At 35.0% G+C, this 25290-nt stretch overlaps 1 protein-coding gene and 2 long non-coding RNA genes across 12 annotated transcripts in view; 2 read left to right on the forward strand and 1 right to left on the reverse strand.

Annotated features, from left to right (window-relative positions):
- Positions 1 to 7106: 7106 nt before the first annotated feature.
- Positions 7107 to 11392, reverse strand: LOC113722460 (uncharacterized). Of its 2 annotated transcripts, none has more exons than XR_003456732.2 (5): positions 11002 to 11392; positions 10738 to 10842; positions 10578 to 10657; positions 7931 to 8218; positions 7107 to 7582 (listed from the first exon to the last, which is right to left on the reverse strand). It is a non-coding gene; the product is annotated as an uncharacterized lncRNA (long non-coding RNA). The 2 variants fall into 2 exon arrangements; XR_003456733.2 differs by having other exon boundaries at positions 8061 to 8218; positions 11002 to 11390.
- A 3516-nt stretch (positions 11393 to 14908) lies between these two features.
- LOC140013296 (uncharacterized) lies at positions 14909 to 17613 on the forward strand. 2 transcript variants are annotated; one of them, XR_011820367.1, is made up of 3 exons: positions 14909 to 16117; positions 16349 to 16450; positions 17268 to 17613. It is a non-coding gene; the product is annotated as an uncharacterized lncRNA (long non-coding RNA). The 2 variants fall into 2 exon arrangements; XR_011820366.1 differs by having other exon boundaries at positions 14912 to 15177.
- A 1051-nt stretch (positions 17614 to 18664) lies between these two features.
- The window catches only part of LOC113722458 (uncharacterized), a 33957-nt gene continuing 27331 nt past the window's right edge, over positions 18665 to 25290 (forward strand). For 6 of the 8 annotated variants that reach the window (XR_011820454.1, XR_011820457.1, XR_011820456.1 and 3 more), the window contains exons 1-7: positions 18665 to 19100; positions 19198 to 19305; positions 23276 to 23451; positions 23628 to 23877; positions 23979 to 24046; positions 24122 to 24191; positions 24305 to 24664. Coding sequence is in view for 4 of the 8 variants with exons in the window: in XM_072063079.1 (XP_071919180.1) it covers positions 18882 to 19100; positions 19198 to 19305; positions 23276 to 23451; positions 23628 to 23877; positions 23979 to 24046; positions 24122 to 24191; positions 24305 to 24664 (1251 nt within the window). In the remaining 4 variants the exon portion in view is untranslated. Of the gene's footprint in view, positions 19101 to 19197; positions 19306 to 23275; positions 23452 to 23627; positions 23878 to 23978; positions 24047 to 24121; positions 24192 to 24304; positions 24665 to 25290 lie in introns of those variants that run through there. The other 2 variants (XM_072063077.1, XM_072063080.1) reach the window with 2 other exon arrangements.

Below are 25290 nucleotides of genomic sequence, written 5' to 3' on the forward strand. Positions count from 1 at the left end.
TACAATTCTTGAGCAAATGCTCATTTTGAGCTTTACAAAAGTGTTCTAAGACACGGAGGATTCCAACATTCCTCGTCTTATATTGAGCTAGCAACATAAACACTAATCATTCTACTTCTATTGCTATTTTCATGCGAAGACAAATTAAACTAGCATTTCAAAAACAATAATCTTTAGTTTTGGATGTCTTTAACTTTCTTTGTCTTAAAAAGATGTAGCAGGTTAGATGATGAAACTTCTACTCTCACCTCCAGCCAATGTTGCTCCCTTCTCTTACTCAGTGCCAGTTTTAGAGCTTCAGTTGTATAGCCTAACATAATATCTTCTCTGCTTCTTTCCCTTGTAGCCCAGACAACATGTGTATTGTTAGCCTTTGATGCTATTGTACCAAATTCCTAGTGCCTTGCCGTCTTTTTGATTACTCACCTCAACTTTTATATTCATACAATTCCCATCTTCATTGCTCTTCTGAACTTCCTCCTCCACCGTTACTGTTTCCTGAATGCTTGGTCGTTTGTCCTTTACTTGAGTTTCTATAAACTCCATCCACTCTAATTGAGCTTTCTGTACAATTTCAAAAGGATGAGATGTTTACCATTAAAAATACTTTCATTTATTACTTAAACGATTGGAAATTTATTTATTTGTTAACTAAAATGACCGAAAGGTCCATTTCTTTTTTACCCAACCTATGTGCAAATAACCAACATTTCTGCACTCCACCACCACCATGTTAACCACCTACAAGGCGTTTGCTAATTCTGCAATATTCTTAAACCTCAATATATGTGCTCCATCAATTCATCACAATTGTGAAAATTCCTCTCCCAAACGGATCCACTACAAGAAACTAGCCGATTAGTGACAAGATTGTTATGACAAGGGGAACTTTGTCACTTTACCGATGTAAATAGTGAAAACACTGTGTTTGTCATCATAGTGAGTTGGCATCAGTGACAACTCCCCGTGGGCTTGTCGCTGACACGTATCATCCTAGTGGCAATTTTCCTTCTTGCCACTTATGGGTCATATTGCTCTAATTTTCAAATAGTACTCCGCCCTTGATTTTCTATTTCTTTTGTTGGTAAGGTGTCTCTCCTCCTGATGATTAATGAAGTTTTTCTATATCTAGAAGATGGCTAAACCTTGATTTGGTACTTTACATAGATAAGTATTGGTTACACTTCTTAGCAGCTTCAAGATTTGACAATACTATTATTATTTAAAATATTTTTTGAAATAATTACTGTAGTACATTTTATGATATGATGAATGTGTGATAAGAAGGTGGTTAGAAATACAAAAAGATGAGTTGGAAAATGTATTTATAATATAAGCAAAATATTATTTTAAAAAATTTGATATCCAAACAAACCCACTAGTTTTAGGTCGCATTTTTTATTTATCTTACTCTCGCATACGGGTTTTAACTTTTATTTCCTGCATTTATCACTTTTGTTACGTTAAGTGGTATGGTACATTAATCTTCTTGCTCTACAGGGATCGGCAATCCAGTATAAAAGTAGATTTCGTTGCATACAGAGCATAGTAAGAGGTGAAGGGCCTTGTTGCCCTTTCAGAGGTACAAGTGCATTGCAACTAAATAAAAGTGTTGTTTCTGTTTATTAAATGTGAAGCCCGGGATCCAAATATATGGTACTTGTTTGTTCTTCAATCTTTTAAAATGATCAATCTATTTATCACTTCTAAAAAAGGAAAAACTTAATATATATCCAGTGCGAATTACTACTATTGACTTCATTTCAATTAGTCAGTTTAGAATGATCAATCTCTTTATCACTTCTAAGCACCTAAATCTATTTGAGTAAATCAATTTTTTCACTTATCAGACACAATCGGAGAGTCATTTCTATAGTACTTGCAAAAGTTGAATCCTGAAGCGAGTGGATAAGTTTGAAGCTTTGGATGTTAAGGCTTTAGTCTACAATCTCCTAGCTAACTATGTTTATTTATATTACTTCAAAATGTCTTTCCTTGACAGTTGATAAATATTGTTCTCATCATATGCACATTTAAGCTCTGAATTTTATATCTAATAAGTGCTGTGACTGTGATGTCAAATCAAAAAAAAAATTGCAACCATGTTAAAAGAAAGCTCCACTATGACCTGTAGCTCTTAAGAAATGAGTTGCTTCAATTCTTGTAAATGCTAGCGAGCCCTACAATAGTAGTCTTGATCTGGAGTTCTTTTGCTCAATTGGTTGAATAAGCAAGAGGATGATTTTTGGCTAGTGCTTTTGGAATTATCAAAGCGTTTCCAAGGAGAATACGTTGGTGATATGGTTGTTGCTTATTGAAGTAGGGATTTTGTCTTTGTAAATTGTTATACATAACATTGATGACATGCTTACCATCTGAGGCTCTATTGCAACATTTATGCTTTGTAATGAAGCATTTATTTTGTAACCTAATTAGTGCCAGTATTTTTATAATATATTTAAAATTGAGTTGTATGGTTACATAGTTTGTTAATCAATTTCATTTTAATATGTTGAGCAGAAGTGAATTTTTGAAAGAATTAAGAATAGCACGAATGGTATTGAATGGATTATTATAGTGACTGATAATTGTGTTATTATTACAAAGCGTATTTAACTCCTGAAAATCGTCACTATAAAGGTTTTGTGCGATGACTTTTTCTTGTTTAATCACAATAGCGTATTTATTGGGGAAATTTGTTTGATGGTTAAAGTTCTGAGTACAAATCCCTCTGCCTCCTTTCTACTTTTTAAGTCACATCTTTTCAAATTTAAAAAATAAAAAAGATAATAATATAATATACATGGTTCAAATTTCTTTGGTCCTTTTCGGCTTTTAAGTCCCATCTTTTGACCTTAGAAAAACATTAAAAAAGACAATAATATACAATATTTTTAGTGACAAGGCCTTTTTTTGTCACTAAGAGCATACAGTGACAAATTTTTTTTTACTTTTAGTGACAACTGAACCCTTATTTCTTGTAGTACCATAAATGCCTATCCAAAAATTACAAATTTTTTTGTTGCGTTGAAACTCCAATTCCACGTGGGTTATCACTCATTGGTCATCAGAATGTGCTGTAGCATTTTTCTTTCTGTCACTTTTTTCACTTGCCAGTTTTTCTTCATCAACAAAAGACACTTCTTTCACATTTAGCTAGACTTGGGTTATTGACTTTGAATGATATTCATTTTCAAGTAACTAAATCAAATTGTCACTAATTGGAGTCCAAAAAAATTCGGTCTTGATAGCAAGGAGTCAACAGCTGATCTTTATCAGGCAAGGAGTTGAGATCGAAGTGTATACAGGTATATTTATGAAGGAAAAAATACGTAAATAAGGTATCATAAAGCATCTACACAAATAATGGAAGAACTGGAAATTCTGCATAGATTATGTTTCAAACAACAAAGTCGTAGAATTTATTTCACTGCTGTTGCTGAAGAACTTGATGTTCTGTGTAGTGGAGGGCTTGCCCTATTAGCTAATATTGGTATCGGCCCTGAGAAGCATGTAGCTGCAAATTCGGAGTTTCGCACAAGCATTGCTTGTGATTCTGACTCTTCCGATATGTCAACTAAAAAGGGATTTTCAGCATTTAGCAGTGGCAAGCACGCCATAACAGCATAGCGTCGAGTTTACCTTGACCGTTGGCATAGTATTTATTTTAATAAAAATATGCCAGTTACAAGGAGAACAATTTTATAACTTTTGTTTGGATTTATTGGTGTGTGAATGATATTCTTTGACTAAATGATTATTATATGAAATTAAGACTTTCAGTTATAATAATTTTTGTAACGTACAATTCTAATTTAAATATAATTTGAATAGCTAATAATTCCTACATTGTTGACTTTTTTTTTTAACTTTTATCGCCTATATGTGTGTGGACCTTGAGATAAAAAGACTAGTAGGCTACTAATGCTATTGCAACTTATGCTTTGAGAGCGACAAGTAATAGTAAAAGAAAGATAACCTATTTTATCTGTAAATCTATCTCATAACTTGATAAGAAAAATTCAGTATTAGTGGAAGTATACCATCTTACCTTAGCTGTGCAGATTAATGAGGATGGCAATAAATGTGGCTAGGTTATTAGTGTATCTTGGGAATAATAAGTTGGAGTAATAAGCAGTGCTAAATTGGAGAGTTTAATCAACATGATCTGCACTGGCCTTGGGAAAAACAGCGATGAATTTAAGGATCAAAGATCAACTGCAAATTTAATCTCGCACGTTCCACAAGCAACAACTCTTCCTTATCCTTGGTCTATGGGCGTTGATTTCAAGATCAGACTGGTGCATCCACTACGACAGCATGTCTCCCTAATTAAATTCCATTTTTAAAGGCCACGCATCATCACGTTTTTGGTTTTAGAACCGAACACATTTTTAAATTCCATTTTTGGTTTTTTGGAACCTGAGTTTTTTTGGAGTTTTTCTTACTGCAGTGCACTGTAAAAATTTTTGAAAATTTTTTGTAGAAGTTTTTATTTGGTGAAAATTTTTTTCCTTTTCTTTTTTTTTCTTTCTTTTTCTCTTTCTTTCTTTCCTTTTTCTTTCCTTTCCTCTCTTCTTCTTCTTCTTCCTTCCCCCTCCCCCTTCCCCGTTACCTTTGCCTCCCACCTCCAGCACCTCTGCCAGCACCACGTCTCTTTTTTTTTTTTTCTTTTCTCCTCGCCACCCCTTTCCTCCCCTTTCCCCCGCCACCCCCCTCCCACTCCCTTCCCCGTTCCTCCCTCTTTTGCCCGCCACCCCCCTTGGGCCGCCACTCCTCCCCTGTCACTCCTGTATGCCAACCATCCCTTTCCTTCCCTCTGCCCCTTCCCTCTCTCCCCCGCCACCCTCTCTGTCCCTTTCCCCTCTCCTGTTCCCCTTCCCTCTGCCCCTTTCTTTTTTTGACATTTTCCCTCTCTCTCTCCTCCCGTCTCCTCTCCTTGTTCTTGCCGGCAGATGAAGCAGCGAAATGAAGTTTTTTTTTGGACAATTTTCCTTCTCCCCCCCTCCCCTTCCCCCGCCACCCTCACCCCTCTCCCGTGCGATCTGGTCGCTAGACCCTATCGCCTAGAGAGGAAGGGGAAGGGTGGTGGGGGAGGAGTAGGGGAGACGCAGGGGAAAAAAAAAAAGATAGAGGGGAGGATGGCAGGGGAGGAAGAGGGGGAGAGAGAAAAAGAGCAAAAAAAAAAAAAGAAAATCGACACCGGAAGAGGTGATCGGCTCCGAAACCGGCGGCTGAGGTAGTGGCCGGCGACGAAGATGGTGGTGGGTTTGGTGGCGGAGGAAGAAAAAGAAGAGAAAGGGAAGGAAATTTTTTTTTTTTGTTTTTGTATTTTGGATATTTTAAGTGTGTAGGTAAAAAATTTTAAGAAATTTTTTGGGGTTCGTGTAGTAAAAATTGTTAAAAAACTAGTAAGTAAAAACTTGTTCAAAAACTTGGCTTCCAAACAGAACCCAAGTCCTATACCTACCCTCATCCGTATGATGTTTTATTTTATATTGCTGCACTGGAACCCCCATTGCAATTATACGATTAGGTAACGACAGGGAAGAGGAATAATAATGCTCGCTCTTTACCATTGCCATGTCTGAGCGGATTTTGCGGTTGCTTCTTTGCAGCACTTATGGAGAATGACGATAAAGACAAAGTCGTGCAGTGCTTTCATCATTTTCTTAAAGAACGGTTGTTAATTTTATTTTGCTCCTTTCAACTACATATAGATTTTCACTTTGGTCCCTAAATTTTAAAATGGGATAATTTAGTTTCTAAAGTATAAAATTTATCTTATTTAAAAATGGGATAATTTAGTTTCTAAAGTATAAAATTTAGGGTTAATCCCACTTTGTCCCTCCAAACTTTGGACGATTACCCACTTCAGTCCCTAAACTTCAAAATGGGACATTTAAATCCCTAACTTATAAATACCTCCCACTTAAGTCCCTAAACTTATAAAATGAGACACTTAAATCCCTAAATCCTTATAAAATGGGACATTTTGACCACCAACGGCATTCAGAATTTGTTAACAATTTTTCTTAAGTGAGAGGTTTTTATAAGTTTAGGGACTTAAGTGTCCCATTTTGAAGTTTAGGGATTGAAATAGGTAATCGTCCAAAGTTTAGGGGGACAAAGTGGTATTAATCCTAAAATTTATCTTACCCAAGTAAAATTATTGGCGAACAAATTTTATGATAAATTTTATATTTTAGGGATTAAAGTAGGAAATATTTTATATTTTAAGGATTAAAGTCACATAGATATTATAATCTTAAGGATTAAAGCGGGACATATTTTATCCTTTAGGAATTAAAGTGTCTTATTTTAAAATTTAAAGACCAAAGTAGATATAATTAAAGGGTGTAAAGTGGAATTAATCCCTAAAGTAAAAATAGATCATTCCACCAACAAATTGGTGTTCGCTTTTCTATAACACTTTGTTGATTGGTTGAGGACAGGAGATGTGAATTCGAAACTTTACATAAATAGATCATCAAAATAAATACAGTATGTATTTCAACTAATTTATCCTAAACATTTCTCAACTTGAGAAGTTCTTCTATTCTTACTTTCCATCAACTTGAGAAGTTTTTCTATTCTTACTTTCCAAGAAAAGGGAAAAAAAATGTATTACTTCACTGTCGGAAAAAAAATTCCCAATGTTATATTCGTTCTTTAAGCCATCGCAGTATAGCCTTCACCACTGCTATTAGCCCCTGTTTAGGCTCTCATCAAAATTTTCCTGGGATTGGACTCAATTCACTGGACAGGACGAATCTCATGAACTTTTAGGTACATTCGTTACCGTCACCACTACACTGACAAAGCAGGACACTCCCCAGCCCCTTAAAATGAAAAAAAAAAAAACGATTGAATAGCGTCAGCGCATAAAAGTTTGTTCCCAAATATTCTGCTTGTCCGCCGCATAATAGCTACACTCCAAAAGAACCAATGGTGCTAATTCTCCGCGGGCTAAAGTAAAAGTATCACTAAAGTAACACTCCAAAAGAACACTCCAAAAGAACCAATGGTGAGCTGGCGGAGAATTAGCACCATTGGTTCTTTTGGAGTGTTAGTAAAAGTATCCAAAAAAAAAAAAATCATCACAATGATCGCAAAGAAAACTTTCTTTCAGGGGATTTCAACGTCAAATGGGGCAGCAGCATCAATGACTGACTATATATGACACGTTGAGTGGAAAATAATCCAGGATCCATACTATGATAAACTCCACCAGAAAAGAAACTCTTTTCTTCCTCCAAATACTCGAAATCTTTTCCAGTGGAGGCAGCTCTATCAACTTTTTTCTGCATTGCCATATTATTACAAACCACGTCCACAGAAGTCTATCAATGAAGGATGTCGAGAAGCTGGTCAACGATTCACAAGGGATGGCGCCCATCCCGCTCAAAAAGGACAATCAGGAAAATATGGCCGACAGAATGGCTCACACCAAGGAGGAGGACGGAGACGTTACTTCTGACAAAGGAAGACGACAGATCAGCGGAGAGTTGAATACTTTTTGGACCCAAACTAAAGGATAGTAATCCACCCCTTCTGTCATAACTAACACAGATACGAGAACCTGCAACCAGTTTATGCGTTACTGTATAATAGTTAGGGAAACAAAGTAAATAACTAATAATCACGTTAATCCGAGTGTACAGTGAAGATGTATAGATATCCATGTAATGCGTTCCGGGGGAAGTGGGAGGTGGATAAAGATTCCCTCCACCCCACATATTCCTCTGCCCCGTTGACCTTCCCCCTTCTAACCCAACCCCATTGCCATCCCTATTCTATGGTCAGGCTTGAAACCGAGTTTGACATCATCAATCCAACAAGAACATTCAGGCTTACATTGTCACAATACACTACAATTACAACTGTAAAAACCATAAATAGGCATAGACACAAATGGAAGTCATTAAACCTGAATTTTGGGCCTCCAAAATGAAGTCATTAAACGGAATTGAGAATTTTGGGCCAGAGCTAAGAAATTGATGGTCTCTAAGAAACAAGATCACTTTGAAAAGCAGGTCTTGAATAGAACTTCAATGTACCTAGGACATTCTCCTTTGCTATCAGGATGCACTGATCTAACACGGGCTTGTACTTCTTTTCATTGTTGCTTTGAACTGTGACTTTGCCATCAAAGTGTGGATGGTGTTTGTGAAATTGCAAATCGCCATGAGAACCAAAGGATCCGGCAAAATACTACCTGCCAAAATAAGTCTCCTTGAATAGAAAGACGTGTAACAATGCAGGTACAGTTACAGCAACTAATCCATGGAAACTAGAAACAACAATGACAGATATCAAGGTGGAGATATGCAATAGATAAGAAGACTAAAATCTCAATGAGAACCCCAAAAAAAAAAAAGTTTTGTAACAATGAGAACCAAAAAAAAAAATCTCAATGAGAACCAAAATACTACCTGCCAAAAGAAGTTTCCTTGAATAGAAAGACGTGTAACAATGCAGGTACAGTTACAGCAACTTCCATATAATACCTGATATATTCTTTTTTTTATTGGCAAACTTCGAACATGTGGGATGCCGACCTGTTATTTTATTAATAAAATAAAATAATACAAGGAGGGGACATAAATCTTACCTCCGCAATGCATGATAAATTCGTAGCAAAAAACTTAAGGTTTTCATTTACGGATCAATGGAAAACCTAACCTATCTACTCTAAGTTCTCCTCTCGCTAGACGTGGAAGACTCTGTTGTGACAGAAAGATAGTTTCTGTGTGACCCAAACAGCCAGTGTTGGCAAGCTCATCGATATATGCAATAGCTTCAGAAACAGGGGAAATATGGACATTTCAAAGTTCAAAATCAATGCCAACAATCTCATGATTCAAAGTTAATTAATTGCCCTTCCATTAGGACAATGAAAAAATATAAAGGAACTGAACAATTGAGACTTATTTGGAAAAGCAATTATCATAAAAATGAACTACACTTGCTTCTTACTGCAGCTTGGGTGCCATTTTATCTCCCAGACTTACAAGAGCTATAACCATGGCTGTGTAATGATGTTACATCCACTTTTTAAAGTATACTTAAAATCATGAAAACAGGTTTATCTGCTATAAATTTTCAAATAATCATGATGCAATCAAAATGAAGTTCAAGAAAGAATCAGCTCCAGAAAAGAATAACCTTTTGAAATGCCTCTATTTGTTTCCGCTTCATTATTATGATGCTATAAGTTCAAGATTTCATTGTTGCTTAATAATGTAGTTATTTATTGTTCTCAGTATGGTTTGAATCTTACTATGATTTCTTCAATATAACATGTTCACAATTGCTAAAGGTAGAAGTAGGTTTGCTGTTTGTTGTCCAATTACAAACTTTGGAAATGTTTGTAAATTAATACCAGTTTCTGAAAAGCAAAAATTCGGTTTCTGATTAGCAGTTGTAGTCCTAGCTCCAACAGCAGAGCTAGGATATGAGAGCAGAGGGAAGGATCCACAGAGTGTCCTTTTTTTATGTTGTACTTGTCAAGATGTTGTAGGCCAAAGCATGATTTACTTCAGCTACCATAAGACGAGAGACATAAATCTAAGAAAAGAAGAAGTCTCCTAAGGAAGAAAGAAGATTTAGTACCACTCAAAATCAGTTGCAGAAGATGATATTTTCAAAAGCCAAAGGAAAATATATATTTCATTAACATATACTGTGATCAAGGTCAAACTACTTAAATGAGTCAAGATAATGACATGACAACAGTATAGTCATACATAACCAACTCCATTCTACGCATCAAGATTTGACAATAACAGTGCAAGAAATTACTAGTTGCTGAAATGAAAGTAAAATATGTTTCTTAAGTTGACAAGTTGCTGAAATCAGATTATGATATGTTTCTTAAATTGACAAATAGACATGCACATGCCCAAACGTATGCAAGGACATGCACAAAAAACACACACATACACACAAGGGAACATGGCGGATGGCAATAACATCTAACATGTAGCTCACACACACAAAGTTTAGGTCATAAAAGTTTTACTTCACCAAGCTAATGAGTTCTACCTTCCTTCATAATCAGAATTCAGCAACGGTAAAGAGGACATAAGATGGTTAGTATGTCAGTAAGGGTGCTTTTAAAGTTATAAGATCCAACCTAGCACCTATTCTTCCATATAAATCAACAGCAAAGATCACAAAATTTATGAATTTCCAAAGTTATTCTCTGAACCATTAAACCATCTCTTTGTTAAACCATCTTAATCATGTTACGTTAAGAAAGTAAATTTTCAAAAAAAAAATCAGACTAGAAACAGTTCTCTTCTCTTAGCAATGGAAGATAACTCACATAAAAGTATTCTGAATCTTCTATTTCCTATCAGGCTAGCTGTATGTTGTTGCAAATGATCTTTCAATCAAATAGCTCATTGGCAAATTGTAGCCATAAATCAACCTTTGATCTAGTGATTCTAGTAGAAGTAACAAGATTTTGATCATTCAAGCGTGAAAGCCATGAGAAAATTTTATAGTGCAATCTTATAGTGCAAAAGTTAGAAATGAGAGAAGGGAAAAGAAAAAATATGGAAAGTACTTACCATTGACGAATATCACTTCAATTTTTCCTTAAGATATTCTCTCGTAGAGCCAATCCTGTTTACAAGAACAGCATCCAGGACTAGAGGAACGTATGATGAAATTACATTAACACATAACTTGAAAACTCTATGCAGAATGAAATGCAACGCCAGCAGATACCTGTTAGAGCTGAACTGGAAATGCTGGGAAGCATCCATCCCATATCCATCATCTTAGAATAAGCAATCTTAACGGAAAGAGGAGGAAAAGAAGTGCAGCCTTGTCCTGCTCCATTAGAGATGGAATTGTTAGACAAGATTAGTCAGCTAGGTGAAACGATAACTTCAAAAAATTTGCAGCAAATGCTTATTTCCTACAACAGATCTGAAAAGTATATATAGGGAAGCCTAAATAACAGCTAAAACATTGCAAGTAGTATCACACCTATTCTGGTTCTAGTCAAGAGGTAGAGTAGAGTAACCAAACTCAAATAGGGTCTAGAACTCATGGTTTGAGTTGAAGCTCACAATCTGCTTGAGTAGCATGCTATTTTATAGTCGTCTTCTCACAGCAGGTCTCAATTGCAAATCTCAAACTTTGCCTATTCGCCTAATATGCCAAACATAAGAAAAAAACCTATGCCCCGACTGATAGACAAAAGCACCCAAGGTAAATTGACAACTGTTGTTGCTAAACAAGATCTTTCACAAGTGGCTCCAGCAACTGTTCACTAGCTTTGGGGAATCTTGGATTCTTTAATACACCACATTGGACAATGAAATTGCAGAATCAGACAGTATGAGCTGGAGAGAATACAATGAGTGGTTCATATTATTGTACACTTGTCACTTGTAATTTAACTTTATTGCATAAAACGAAGGGCTATTATGTGAAACTAGGAGGAGAACGCGGTGCGCAGCGTAATTTTCAGGTTTGCCCAGAAATGTTCAATTATTTAAATTGGGATATTCAATATAAAGAGTTACATGAAGGTACACCCAAAGCTTTGTGATTATTTTTTGTAATTTTATTAAGCAATGAAGAGAGCCACAATTTCAGCCTAGTTGCCAAATGACAATCATTTTTGTTATGCTGACTAATTGGACAGCAATGGCAATGTCATTAGTTTGAAAATAATATATCACCGTGAAATGCTGTCTTATACTCCTTCCATCCCACTTTGATAGTCCTGTTTCTTTTTTCACACAGTTTAAGAAAAAATAGTTATTTTGTTAAAAAAGTAAATTTAGATTGCTATTTTTCTAAAATACCCTCACATTAAATAGAGTACAATTCTATGGGAACTTGAATTGATGGTAAAAAAAGAATCAACTCTCATTAAATGGGAGTAACTCATTAATAGTAACAACAACTTACATTAAATAAGGGTATTTTAGAAAAATTAAAATACAACTACATTCTTCAATTGGAAAGTGAACTACAATTTGGGACAGACGAAAAAGAAAAATAAAACTATCAAAGTGGAACGGAGGGAGTATTTTTTATGTACACCAATATCTGTGACTTTGTAGCTCAAAAAAAAAAAAAAACAGCGTAGTAGTGCGCCAAGGCTTGGTCTTATTTTCAGACTCTAATAAAACCAATCCACTGTTTTCGTAATTGCATCAAATTAACCCAAAGACCACAAAGAAAGACCCATTACTTTGTAGTACAATAACCAAAATAGCTTCATTAGCTTGTAATTTCAAGAAATCTACGAGAAAAGAAACAGTGCTTACATATTAACCTTAGAGAGATAAACTGCATTTGACCAAAAAACGGAGGAGAATTACTAATGCAAGTGTATCCTCTCAATACATCAATAGCATAGGGGATTGTCAACTACTTAACACACACAAAAAAAAAAAGAAAAAGGAAGTTTCACAAGCCTTAGTGAGATAAACTGCATTTGACCAAATAACGAAGTAGGATTTACTAATGCAGGTGTATCTTCTCAATACATCAATAGCATAGGGGATTGTGAACTACTTAACACACACAAAAAAAAAAAAAAAAAGGAAGTTTCACAGGCCTTGATGCAATTCTGCCCTTGATCATTTGATGCATGTCAATAGCTAGAATCCCATAAAAGGAAAGACAAGTACATGAGATAATGTAAAAGGCTACATTTATGAAACTTAAGACCAATAGACTGCATTCCAGAGGTTCTCATTACATATCAAACCTGTTCCAGCTCAGAAAGGAAAATAAGAAAAAGAAGAAAAAAAAAATGCACAGTGTAGTATTGCATCAAGCCTTTTCCTGGTTATTAGAATCATACACTTCAAAATAACCCAAGGACCAAAAAATGCATTACTTTGTAGTACAATAACCAAAAAGGTTTTCATGAGCCTGTAATTTCAAGAAATCCAATGAAAAGAAATTGTGCTTACATATCAACCTTAGTGGGATAAATTGCATTTGACCAAAAAAGGAGGAGGATTACTAATATAGGTCCATAATTCTATCCTCTCAATACATCAGTAGCAAAAGGGATGGTCAAACTCTTGACACGAAATAACTCATCAAGTTACACAAGATTTTAAACTAAACAAAAATATTATGATAACACCATCCACGTGAGATATAATGCATCAAGAGCTAATATACATTTACAGCTGGTAATGCAAAGATCAAATAGCTACAGTTGGTGCAAAATCTAGTATCCAGGGTCATACGCTTCTAGGTTTTGATCTTGATAAAACAAATGTATATACTGAATGTAATATATATACTTATCACTGAATGTAATATATATACTCAAATGTATCAAATTTAGTATTTAACAATTCAATAGTTTAATGAATTCAAATTTCAAAGTTTAGATTTTAGTTTTCAGACTTCAGTTTTATCAAATGCATTGTTAATGCTTAACAATTCAATAGATTCAAATTTCAAATTTCAAACTTCAATTTTCAAATTTTAGTTTTACCAAACACACCTTTAATTCAATAGACAAAAATATATTTTTTAATTATATAATGCTATTGTGTTGAATAAATATGATAATAACAGATTTTTTTTAAAAAAAAATTAACACCTTGCCTTGCTTAATCAACCTAGCAGGATGTTTTGATATATATATATATATATATATATATATATATATATATATATATATATATATATATTAAATTACAAGGATGTATTGTTTTTTTAATTTAACGTCCTACTTTCTCTTTTTTTTTTTAATTCATTTCTCCTGTATTTACATAGGTTACTTGATAAGCAAAACAACTTAAGCATGCCAAAACCAAAATCCTTTGAAGCAGTGTCATCAATTGTCATAAACAATAATGTAAGTAGTAATTGAACCCCTTCTCCCCCTTTTTTCTTTTTTTTCGTATAAAATTATTAAGAAAAAAGAAATAGGGTTCAATTACTAGTTACATTATTGTTTATTGTGCCCAAAACGAATAAGACAATTGATGACATTGCTTTTGAGTATTTTGGCTTTGGCACTCGTAAAGTTGTTTTACTTATCAAATGGTAAATGCAGGAGAAATGAATTAAAAAGAAAGAGAAAGTAGGATGTTAAATTAAAAGAGCAACGCATCCTTGTAAATTAATATATATATGTATATATATATATATACATATATAGTCCTGGAAGGTTGATTAAGCCGCCCATAAATAGATAGGTAAGAGTATTTTAAATTTTTACATATGAGTATAAATGAGTTACCCAATAATACTCATTTATATTTTAAATTTTTACATATGAGTATAAATGAGTTACCCAATAATACTCATTTAATAAATGAGTATTATTGGATAACCCATCAAATCCAATTAACCAATTTAAAATTATTTTCCCCCAAACCTCATCTCTGTCCTCACCTATTGTTTTTTTCAAAATTTTCATTTTGTCATAATGTTAACTATTTTTGTTTCATTATTATTATTATTATTTGGTTTTATCTTATCATTTTTTTTTCTTAATTTGTTAACTTGCTCATTTTTCAGCATTACCAATTTATGACAAGTTTTCGCTTTTTTCTAAACTTTTCCAAAATAAAATTTTAAATTTACATATGAAAAAATGCTAGAGATTCAAAATTTTTTGATTAAATTTTAATGTTAACTTTTAGGGTGTGTTTGGTTCCTAATGGAATTGGGGTTTAGAATTAGAATTGGGGCCTCAATTCCAATTCTGTTGTTTGGATTCTGCTCTACTCAAAGAATTAGAATTGAATCTGAATTCTATGGGGTCCAATTCCATGAATTGAATTTTTTACTGAACCAAAAGAATTATAATTCCAATTCCACAACTAAGGCTCCATTTGGAACCTGAGTTTTTTGAAAATTTGTTTAAAAATTTACTGTATAAGTTTTTAGAAAAATTTTTTAAGATGAAAAACTTTTTTTTCCTTTTCTTTTTTTCTTTCTTTTTCTTTTTCTTTCCTTTCCTCTCTTCTTCTTCTTTTTCTTCTTTCCCCCTCCCGCATCACCTCTGATCCGACATTGAAGAACCAGCAGATGGTCCAAAATTGGTTTAAGTTTTTTTTTTCTCTTTCTCTTTTTCTTTCTTTCTTCTATTCTTCTTCTTCTTCTTCCTTCTCCATTCCCCTTCCCTTCCCCACCACCTCTGTCGCCAGCTTTGAAGAACCAACAGTCATGGTGAAGCCAATTTTTTTTTTCTTTTTCTCTTCTCCCTCTCCCTCTCCCTCTCTGCTCCCCTCTCCTCCTCTCTCTTCCGAAGCCAGAGAACCGACAACCATGGTTTTTTTTTTTTTTTTTGCATTTTCTCTCCCCCTCTTCTCCATCTCCCTCTCCCCTCTTCTCCCCTTTCCTGCGTCGATGAGATCGAGAATCAAGATTGTCCATGCGAGGGAGGGAGGGTGGCTAGGTCTCTTTTGGCTGGTTTGACGACAGAATCGAACACAAAGAATTGTGTTGTAGCTGGGTTTCCTAGAATTGATCGTAAATAGGGGAAGAGGGAGGGTTGCCAGGGAGGGGAGGGGGAGGAGAGGGGGAGAGGGGAGGGAAGGAGAAGGGGGAGGAAGAGAAAAAAATAAAGAAAAATAGCCAAAAGAGGGGTTGTAGATCGATCAAAAGGGGGGGAGGGGGAGGGGAGAGGAGAGGGAAAGAAAAAAAGAGAAAGGAAAAAAAAAGGGAGGCCGGAGCCGGAATAAGTAACCTACACCGGAAGCAGCGGCGGAGGTGGTGGCCAGCGATGAAGGTGTGGTTGGGGTGGGGGAGAAAGAAGAAGAAAATAGGAAGTTTTTTGTGTATTAGATATTTTGAAATGTGTAGATTAAAAAGTTTGATAAGTTTTTTTGGCTTCCTATAGTTAAAGTTGTTAAAAAACTAGTAGCTAAAAAATTTGGCCAAAAACTCGAGTTCCAAACAAGCCCTAAATCCTTGAAAACGGGTTTACACGTGGATCTTGTGGGTAAAAAATTCAAATCGGGTCAACTATATAAGCATCCTTTTCTCCCTATGTAATTAACCATTTTTCCTCAGCCGCAAGTGCTTTTGCTTTCCACCGTCGCTTCCACCTTCACCCTAACTTTTTGCCTCTTCCACCACCGTCTCCCCCATCGCTCTTTGCTACATTGTAATTGGGTTCTTCACTCTTTTTTTTCCTTGCCTTCGATTTTTAATTTTGCACCATTAAATATTGAATTCTGAATTTCTTTTGACTGGCAAAATCTTTCTAAGTGTGATATGATGCATTTCTTCAAGAGAGTTTGGTTAATTAATAGGCTCTGGTACCTAATTTTAGATGATTTCAGTAGTAAATTTCTGTTATTGCTTATTCAATTCAGTTTTTGGTATAATCTTTCAGAGAGCTTGGCATAGGGATGTTGGATACAGTCGACTTGGACGAGTTTTCTTCTCGTCAGGTCCAAAGCTGATCAAGAATTTAGCTGAAGGTGATACCCGAAAGGTTTGTGCATATCCAAAACAATGGAGTTTTTGAGTATTGATTGTTTATAGTTCGAATAAGTTTCTCACTCATCTACTTTTACTATATTCGGTAGCAATTTTGCTTGATATCCCTATTCTTGTCTACCTATTATATGTTGCTGCACTTTGTGATGCCCAATAATTTGATTAAGCCTTCTAATATGATCACATTTAATCAAATTTCTATTAAGCAGAGCAACTGAATAGGCGTTTTTTTCCTGTCGAATAAGTCTTGAAGTCTTTAGTTGATTCAATGAATGCCGATTTTGGTGTCATTTGTATTTAGTTCAAGTTAAAAGATAAAGCACTAGCATTGTCAAATTTTTGATCTTACATTAATTGAAGGTTGTTATTGCACGCTGGAAATTTATATAGTGGACAACAATCACAAGCAATGGATAGTGTCGAATTTTAAAGTGCAAAGATATAAGCACTCGTTGCATGAAGTGCAAATTCACTCCTTGCTAACATTAAAGCTAGATGTCAGCATAAGTTCTTCATTTAACATATGTACGGATTTTTTCTGGTGCATATTTGCCTTTCATATTTAGTTCTATAATGCAGTGGTTGTTAAATCTGTTCTTAAGAACATGACATTGTGATGTTTATGTTAAAATACAGAAGATGACAAATATTTATCGAGCTTATGATAACTTAGTTTTTTGTTGATCAGAGTGCTGAAAAGCTTTAATCTATGTGAAAACAAGTACATTTTATAGCAATGTACTGGTTTTATTTTTAAGCAATGTCAAATAAGCAATGTTTTACTACCACATTGTCGTGATTTTCAATTGCAGAATTTGGATATCGAGATGGATCAAGAAGGAGACAAGCAAAAAGCAAAATCGAGATGAAATGGGAAATGAAGATGAGGAAGATGGAATGGAAGATAATGGTCCAAATAATGATGGTGGCATAAATGCTATTAATGAGAATCGAATTCAAATAGTACAACCAATTAGGGAATGGACACAACTTAGGAATGCTCTAGCACGAGCAATGTTTGTTGACTATCAAATTAGACAAGGCCATCATGCAAGTTGAAGTTTGATAGGAACTTATTTGGCCTTAATTGAATATTAGGATGGCCATTTACTTTAGAATGGAAGTAATGTATAATTGTGCTTTTCTTTTTTGCTTAAATCACTTTGTTCGCATATTGATCTATTGAAATTTCTTGTAAGATGCAAAACTTAAACATTTATAATAGGTACATGCTATGACTTCCTTCCCCAATTCATATAATAGAGTAGGTTTTTAATTTTCTAAAATTTAAAGTTCCTAACTTTAAAAACAGTATCAAGGTTTTAACTTGACAAATATGAACTACTTTTTAAGCTAGAATATGTAATTAGTTTTTTATTTAATATAATTTAATTAAGAATACTTTTTTTTTTTTGCAGAAAAGGAACTAATTGGTTTTTTCTTTAAAGCTTTAGTAACAATTAGTTAAATGCAAGAAAATATAAATTATTAAAGGCACTAATTGGTTTTTTCCTTGAAGCTTTAGTAACAATTAGCTAAATGTTTAAAAATTATTACATAGGAAAAAGAAAAAAGAAAAATTTTATGTAAGCAAATGTTAGATGGAAACAATTCTAATTCTTAATGAATTCTTCTTTCATCCAAACAAAGAATATGGAATTCGAAATGAATTTTGTATCAATTCTATGCATTTCCCAAACAAAAGGATTCCAATGTTTTGGAATTCCAATTCATAGAATTCTAATTCTATAGAATTTCAATTCTAATTCAATTTCAATTCTGTAAAATCAAACGCACCCTTATAGTATTTAGTTCAAATTTTTATATTCTTATTGTTTAATTATTAAATAGTATATAATTTTGCGACATAGAGTACAGATGGAAAAAAATTGATAATTAGGATTATTGAGTATTATAAATAAATATTTAAAATTAATGATAGATGCAAATGATGGTATAAATTGATTATTTAGTTTACAAAAATGAATTTAAATAAATTTACAAAAAATTAAAATAAATGGATAATTTGGTTACTCAATTCATTTTGAGTATAAATGGATTGACTCACTTCTATTCATTACCCATTTTATCCAATCCAACAAATCACCCATTTTGACACCTCTAATTTTGTTTTCTAAATTTTGCTGCTTTACAATTCAAAAAAACATTTTTGCTCCAAGTTATAAGACCACGGATCCTAAAGCTTAAAGCCTAAACCCTAAATCCGAAAATGAAAGAAAAAAGCTTCCATCAACTTCATGACCCCTTCTTTTTTGGGTGTAAAAAAACATCAGGAATTAATTGCTCAAAATAATTCAACCGCCAGCCCAATCGCTGTAACCTTCCCTTCACTTGAATAACTGCTCAGCGTGCAATCCTCGGAATGAGGTGATTATGCAACATTAGAAGAGGGAGGGTACTCCTACATGGAATTGGCAGCAGCAACTTCTCTATCTGCTTCTTGTTCTTCTTCACCAATTACTGGGTCATGGAGAACGGCATTTCTATCCCTGAGGGACGAAACCCAGTCCCTACCTTCCCTCCGACAATCTCATATCCAAACCATCCTTCAACTCCTCAACCGTTTCATTTTCTTCCAAGCCGATAATTTAATTCATGTTGCTTCCCTCCTGCCCCCTGACGAGGTAAAGCATTACTTCAATTTCCATAATACTTCTCTCTTGCTCTTGTTTTGATTCCGTCAAATCTCGAGAGATTCAATTTTGTTGCGGTCGGTTTTAGGTTGGAGCGGATATTATGCTTTTGATGGAATTGGCTCGGAATATTTCTGATGATGCTGCTGCAGATTTTGACGATGTCACTCAATCCTTCATTCAATTATCCAATTTTGTGAGTGGTAGCAATATTACAACACGTTATAAAGAGCCTGATAATTTTGAGAATTTGGACTTCTTTTTACGTCAAGTTGCATCTTATGCGTGTGCTTGCTGAAATTACAAATTCAAATATCTCGAACCTAGTCTATTTGCTTCATTTTAAGTGAACACAGGAAGATACATGGCAGCTAGCGTGTTCACATTGGAGGCAAATATCGATCTGAAATTTGACGTGATTACACGAACGTCCATACTAAAAAGAGATGAGCAAATTATCCGGATGACCACGAAACTTTTGCGATCATCGAGTTCTGGCTACTGAACTATTAAAAGTCTGGTTTTGATCACTGAAATGTCTAAAGTTAAGACTCGAGGCCATTCCGTTAGATTTAGTCGTTAAGTATGCCAGATCTGAGTGCCCGTGCGATTCCCAAAGCATAAAAATGCCGAATTTACTGCCCTCTCAATCTGCTCTTTCCATTATCCCTGCTCCTCAAATCCAATGGCATCAAAATTTTCCTCCTCTTCTTATAAAACCACCAGATCAAGAATACCGAGACAAACCAGTCACTCTAGTGCAACCATCATTGCATCCCCAACAATTTCATTCTGCTTCAGCTCCTTCTAGTGGATTTGCAGTGTCAGCAGCTACTCCACTTTCCGCACAACCAGCAAGCCAATTGCCTACATCAGGAACCAGTGTTGGCGAAAAGCTGCCCCATATCCCTTATTTCCGCCCGGTCTTATTCCTGGAATGGTAAGAAAAATGCAGATTGGTAGTGGGTTGCCTTACTGTCCCATGAGCCCAGCCCCAGCGACAGAAAGTGTAAGAAAAACAGAATGGGATATATATCCCTCGAGCACTCAAAATCAGAATTCCCAGATCCCATATTTAATTACTTCCATACCTTCTTTGTTCGTAAGTTAACTCCAAACACCCAATTGGGTACAAGAACACCTCAACCCTGCTATTACACAGTAGACGACTGAGAGTGAGAGCACATAAATACCAATATAACGACTATCACTTTCATCTTCTTCTTTCAACTGCCTCTTTCTCTTTCTTCCCCTTTCTTGAGCTTCCAAAAACTGGCCTTTTGCAGTAAAATTTTATCCACATTCCTCTATAATCAAATAATCAATCAGATTTGTACACATCTAGAGAGGGGTCGGAAATGATATACCGAGAGAGACATTTGTTTGATCTGAGGTGCATGATGAACAGGATAGGAATTGGGCTATTACTAGAATTTCTGTTGGTGGTGAATTGGATGATGGCAGGAGTAAAGGGTTCGATTCATGAGTACAGGAATGCTGCGTTCATACCCCAGTACAATTCTTTTTTCTTTCTGGGAGGCAACGAATTGGCATTTACTTAATGACTAAATGTAACGGAATGGTCTCGAATCTTAACTTCAGACATTTCAGTAATCAAAACCAGACTTTTAATAGTTCAGTGACCAAAACTCGACGATCGCAAAAGTTTAGTGGCCATCCGGATAATTTGCTCATAAGAGATTAATGTACTTACCGCCACCCATCTTGCTTCCCAAGGCCCAATCCCAAAAATTGAAAAAAGGAAAAAAAAAAAAAAGAAGAAAGAAAGAGTGTGAAAGGTGATGACTTTATTCACAACCATCTGTGCAGATGTACAAAAGCATTCTTGCTATTCTTCTTTTTTCCTATGCATTTTGCCATTCATCTTGTAGATTTCACCTACCTCGATCAGTTAAAGAACCCATCATTTGAAAGAACAGTAAACTGTCTCTAGTATATCAGTTGACAACAGTTGAACTCTGACATACAATTGTAGGCGTATATTGGATAAAGTGAAGCAAACTGGGCTTCCTGATATTTTAAAACGTTCATTTCTCAAGATTCAACCTTGCCCTTTTCAGTGGTTAGTTTGGTCTTTAACATGCTTCTTTTGGTGTTTATAGTGAGACTTAGTGAAAAAGTATTTTCATAACATCTTTTGCAAATATTTTAGGGCTTTTCATGTAATGGATTGGGAAAAGGATCGGGAGGAATCCAATGGTGACAGATGTGTACTTGTCTGATCTAACTATATGGTCATAATTGCGCATCCAAATTAACTCCAGCACACAACATTGCATTTTCCAAGAATCATGTAATTATGCACTTGTAGTTAATGTCCATTACAAATCTCAGGCTACTTCTTGATTTATTATATCCAGGATGGGAAGTTTCTTAAACTTTTTCAGCCTTTCTTAAGGGTGTTCAACTCCTACTTTTCTATCTGCTGGAATAGAAGCAAATATTGTTGCAAATGTTTCACATGAACCCCCAAGTGTAACTTTGCTGTTAGACATTTGCTAGAAAGATTAGTTGAAGTCGGTGGATGATTGAGAATGTCGCATATGCTATGTTCGGGGATAGCATAAATTTAGCTAAAGCTGCAGTTTGTGACTAAGGGCATAAAAGCATGCAACTACTAAGTCCATATGTGAAAAGAAGCATAGTTAAGCTAATTATAACTTGACTGCTGCCTCCTCAAGTACAAATAAATGCATTTCCCCCTTTTTGTATGTCACTTTGATCAGCAATAGATTAAGAATATTGCATTTAAAGTCTCTAGTTTAGCAGATTATAATACAATTATCCTTCATGTCTGCACATTGGCATCTGAAGTTTTAAAAGTAAACATGTTTAGTGTAAAGCAGAACAACACGATGTTGAATTAGGCAACAAACTGGATTGAATCGAGGACAACAGTTTATTCTCTTTCTCTTTCTCTCTCAAAAGCAGTGCACATGTGAAAAATTGATTTTATAGAGTATTATAAAAAATTTATTCTTTGGTCGCCTTTTTTTTAGTTTGTTAGTTTATTCCTGTAAATCCATTTTCGAGGCCCCAGTGGTTTGCTGGTAAGTCCAAATGAGAATCAGTATATATTTGATACCATTGCCACTCTTTACCTTAGCACAACTTATTATCTGCTGTTGAAGAATCCTACTTTCTTGGCAAAAAATTTGAATATGCTGCAATTTTCAATGCACTTTAGCACGTTGACAAGCCTGAAATTTGCTCTTTCAATTGCAAAATGTGCTTTTAGTTATTAAGGAAAGATGGTGAAGAAATGAATAGTGGAGATTGGAGCAGGACACTGCATTGATGCCAGGTGCAATGGAATATGTGCAAAATAATTTGGAAAATTCAGGAATCAAGGTTATTTTCATATTGAAGGAGCAAAAGAGTCAACTTTTTGCCTGATCTATCCTGTCTACAGCTGAGCATATGATTCCTCCCTGTCAATTGGTTGCCTTTATCAGCATATGCAGGGATTTGAACTTGGAACCATTGTGTCAGGATAACTTGTGTCATGAATTTTCAGTTTCATCTCTTAGCAAATACTCCAGACTTCGGACGATCTGAGCTTGGTTCCTGCATACACTTGTTTGTAGAGCAGATAATTATTCTCTTTTGTTATCCAGAGGGAATTAGGAGTACAAGAAAATTGAAAGATTTATCTTTGATGTATGTACCAAACGCTTTCCCTATTAAAGATTTTAAGTTCTTGAGTTTTATAGGGATGTTACAGATAATTCAGCTTGGCTTGACTTAATATTATTATCTGTGTAGTTAAAGGTGATAGAGTGGAGTTAATTAAATCTGGAATGAGTTTCCTTTTTCTCTTGTATGTCTCTGGATGGGCAGTTCCTTAGTGTGGGAAGATGCATTATTTATGTTTCCTAGAACTTCTATAATTTTTAAGAGATTATATGTGAAGGAAGTCAGAGGTGGTAAGTTAAACATTTGTATAAGGATTTAGATTTGTCCTTCACTACCCTCTCCTTGCTTCTGCAATTCAGACAGGTTTAATTGATTTGTATACCTCCTCTGATTATGTTTTAGTTCTGTTGGTTAATTTCACTGCATACAAAGTTCTACTCAAAATGCTATAAGCACATTTATAGTCATCTTCTGATGTTTGCTTAATTTTCTATATCACTGTTTATCAGATACATGGCACCATCTCTCGTGTTTCTTTCAAATTGGATGCAGCATCTTGGGTTTTATCACTTGACTGCTTCAGGAGAGTAGTGAAGGCTTTTCTTGGAAAAGCTAAAATGAATGCTGCTTTTATAGAAAATGCTTCTGTCATCAGCGCAATAAAACACTGTCTACAGTCTTCTAGGTACATGAACTCTTAAGTTCTCTGCTAATGTTGATTCGGTTTATGATCATTACTTTTTTGTTCCTGGTTAAGCATCTTTGGCATTATACAGATCTTTCTGTTGTACCTAATATGCGAAAACTAGGTTCACTTATTACAAGATGTTGAGGCTTGCACGGCTTTCATAATTTTCTCAGGTTACTTTTTGGTGTTTGTCAGAGAACAAACTTGTCATCAGGAAATAAAGAACTGCTAGAGTTTCTTCACGTTGTTATTGCTTCCTTTCAAATGGAGTCACTTTACTCATCTTGCTCAAGTGGCAGCAGGAAAGTATCTAAAAATCAATGTGTTTGGGAAGTTCAGAATACTGCTTTCTCCATAATTGGTGAAGTATACTTGAAGGTTGGCAAGTCATTACATATTGACATTTGGGAATCAACAATTAAGGTGCATGTTCTAGTTACAGTTTTGAAAATTCTTAGATTAAAATTAGTGATAGATGCAATGGCTACATTAAAGTGTAAGCAGGCTTTTTCTGTACTTTTTAGGTTCTTAGACACGTGATGGATTTCTTAGCTTCTAATGGCCCTCTTGCAGAAGACAGTGTGATGGCCACGTATGAATTTCTACCCCTCCCATAACTGCTTCATGAATCTGCAATCAGTAAAACACTGGTTCCTGTACTTTGCAGGTTTTACAACTCAGTTCTGCATTGCTTACACATGGTTCTTGTAGATTCTAAAGGATCTCTGTCAGTCCATGTAAGGATATGATTTAGGTTTAGTTCATGAGGTGAAAATTTTAATGTCTTCCTACATGTTATGTACATCTCATGCTATATTGCTTAGTTCGTAGGTGGTAAAACTTTTGGCAGGTGGCTGGTTTTGTAGCAGCATTGAGGTTGTTTTTAAGCTATGGTGTTGCCAATAGAAACCGTTTTGTATCACCAGAGGCTGGTCAAGGGAAGGAACTTATTTCTTCCTCAAAAAACCTAGAAATGGCAGAATTAAGTAAATCAGGCTCTGTCCCTTATAGACCACCACACTTGAGGAAGAGGGAATTGAAGAATTTGCAGCGGAAAGATGAGGAATCTCTTTCTTCTGCAGGACTTGAATCTTCAACAGGATATCATGTATCCTCTGATTCAGATTACAGTAATGGTGATGGATCAGCACGGGATCTTAGCATTGTTCGTTGTGACAAGACAAGACTAGCTGCCATTATTTGCTTACAGGTCTATTCATTTTTTTACAACTCTCATAGTTGAATTGTCTCCCATGCTCCAGGAGTTGCTGCTCATTGGTTGGAAAACTATGGTTTTCAAATCTTAAAAATTGATTTTTAATCTCAGCAGGATTAACTGTAAATTACTACAAGATGTGTGAAATCAAGTGCAATTCAAGATTCAGTAGATGATAGGTCAATAACATATCTGATGTATGGTTCACCCAATAACATATTATCGGATCAAAGTTAAAGCTTGCTGAAGTCGTATCACCATTTGCAGGGGAAGAGGACAAGCCATTAGAGTAGAGGACTTTCACAGAGACATCCATTCACTAACTCAAGAATGAATAAAAAAGAATTTGCATCTCTAATTCCCTTTAGGTCTATCTATCTCCTCCCTCCTAAAGACAAACAAAATGGATCAAAAAACCCTATTGTATAACCCCCACTAGTCGCCAGCACATCCAATGTTAACACCAGAACTCTGTTTTATCTCTAAATCTAGGTCATTTATCCTCGTCTAATTCCTCATCTTTTTTGTTCTTCAAACTTTATCATGTTTACTCTTCTGCATTACTGATGAATAAGGTTATCATCCTGATAATATGTAACTCCCTTGAGAATTTTGAAGTG

This window comes from Coffea arabica, chromosome 8c (genome assembly GCF_036785885.1).
Source record: "Coffea arabica cultivar ET-39 chromosome 8c, Coffea Arabica ET-39 HiFi, whole genome shotgun sequence".
Taxonomy (NCBI): Eukaryota; Viridiplantae; Streptophyta; class Magnoliopsida; order Gentianales; family Rubiaceae; genus Coffea; species Coffea arabica.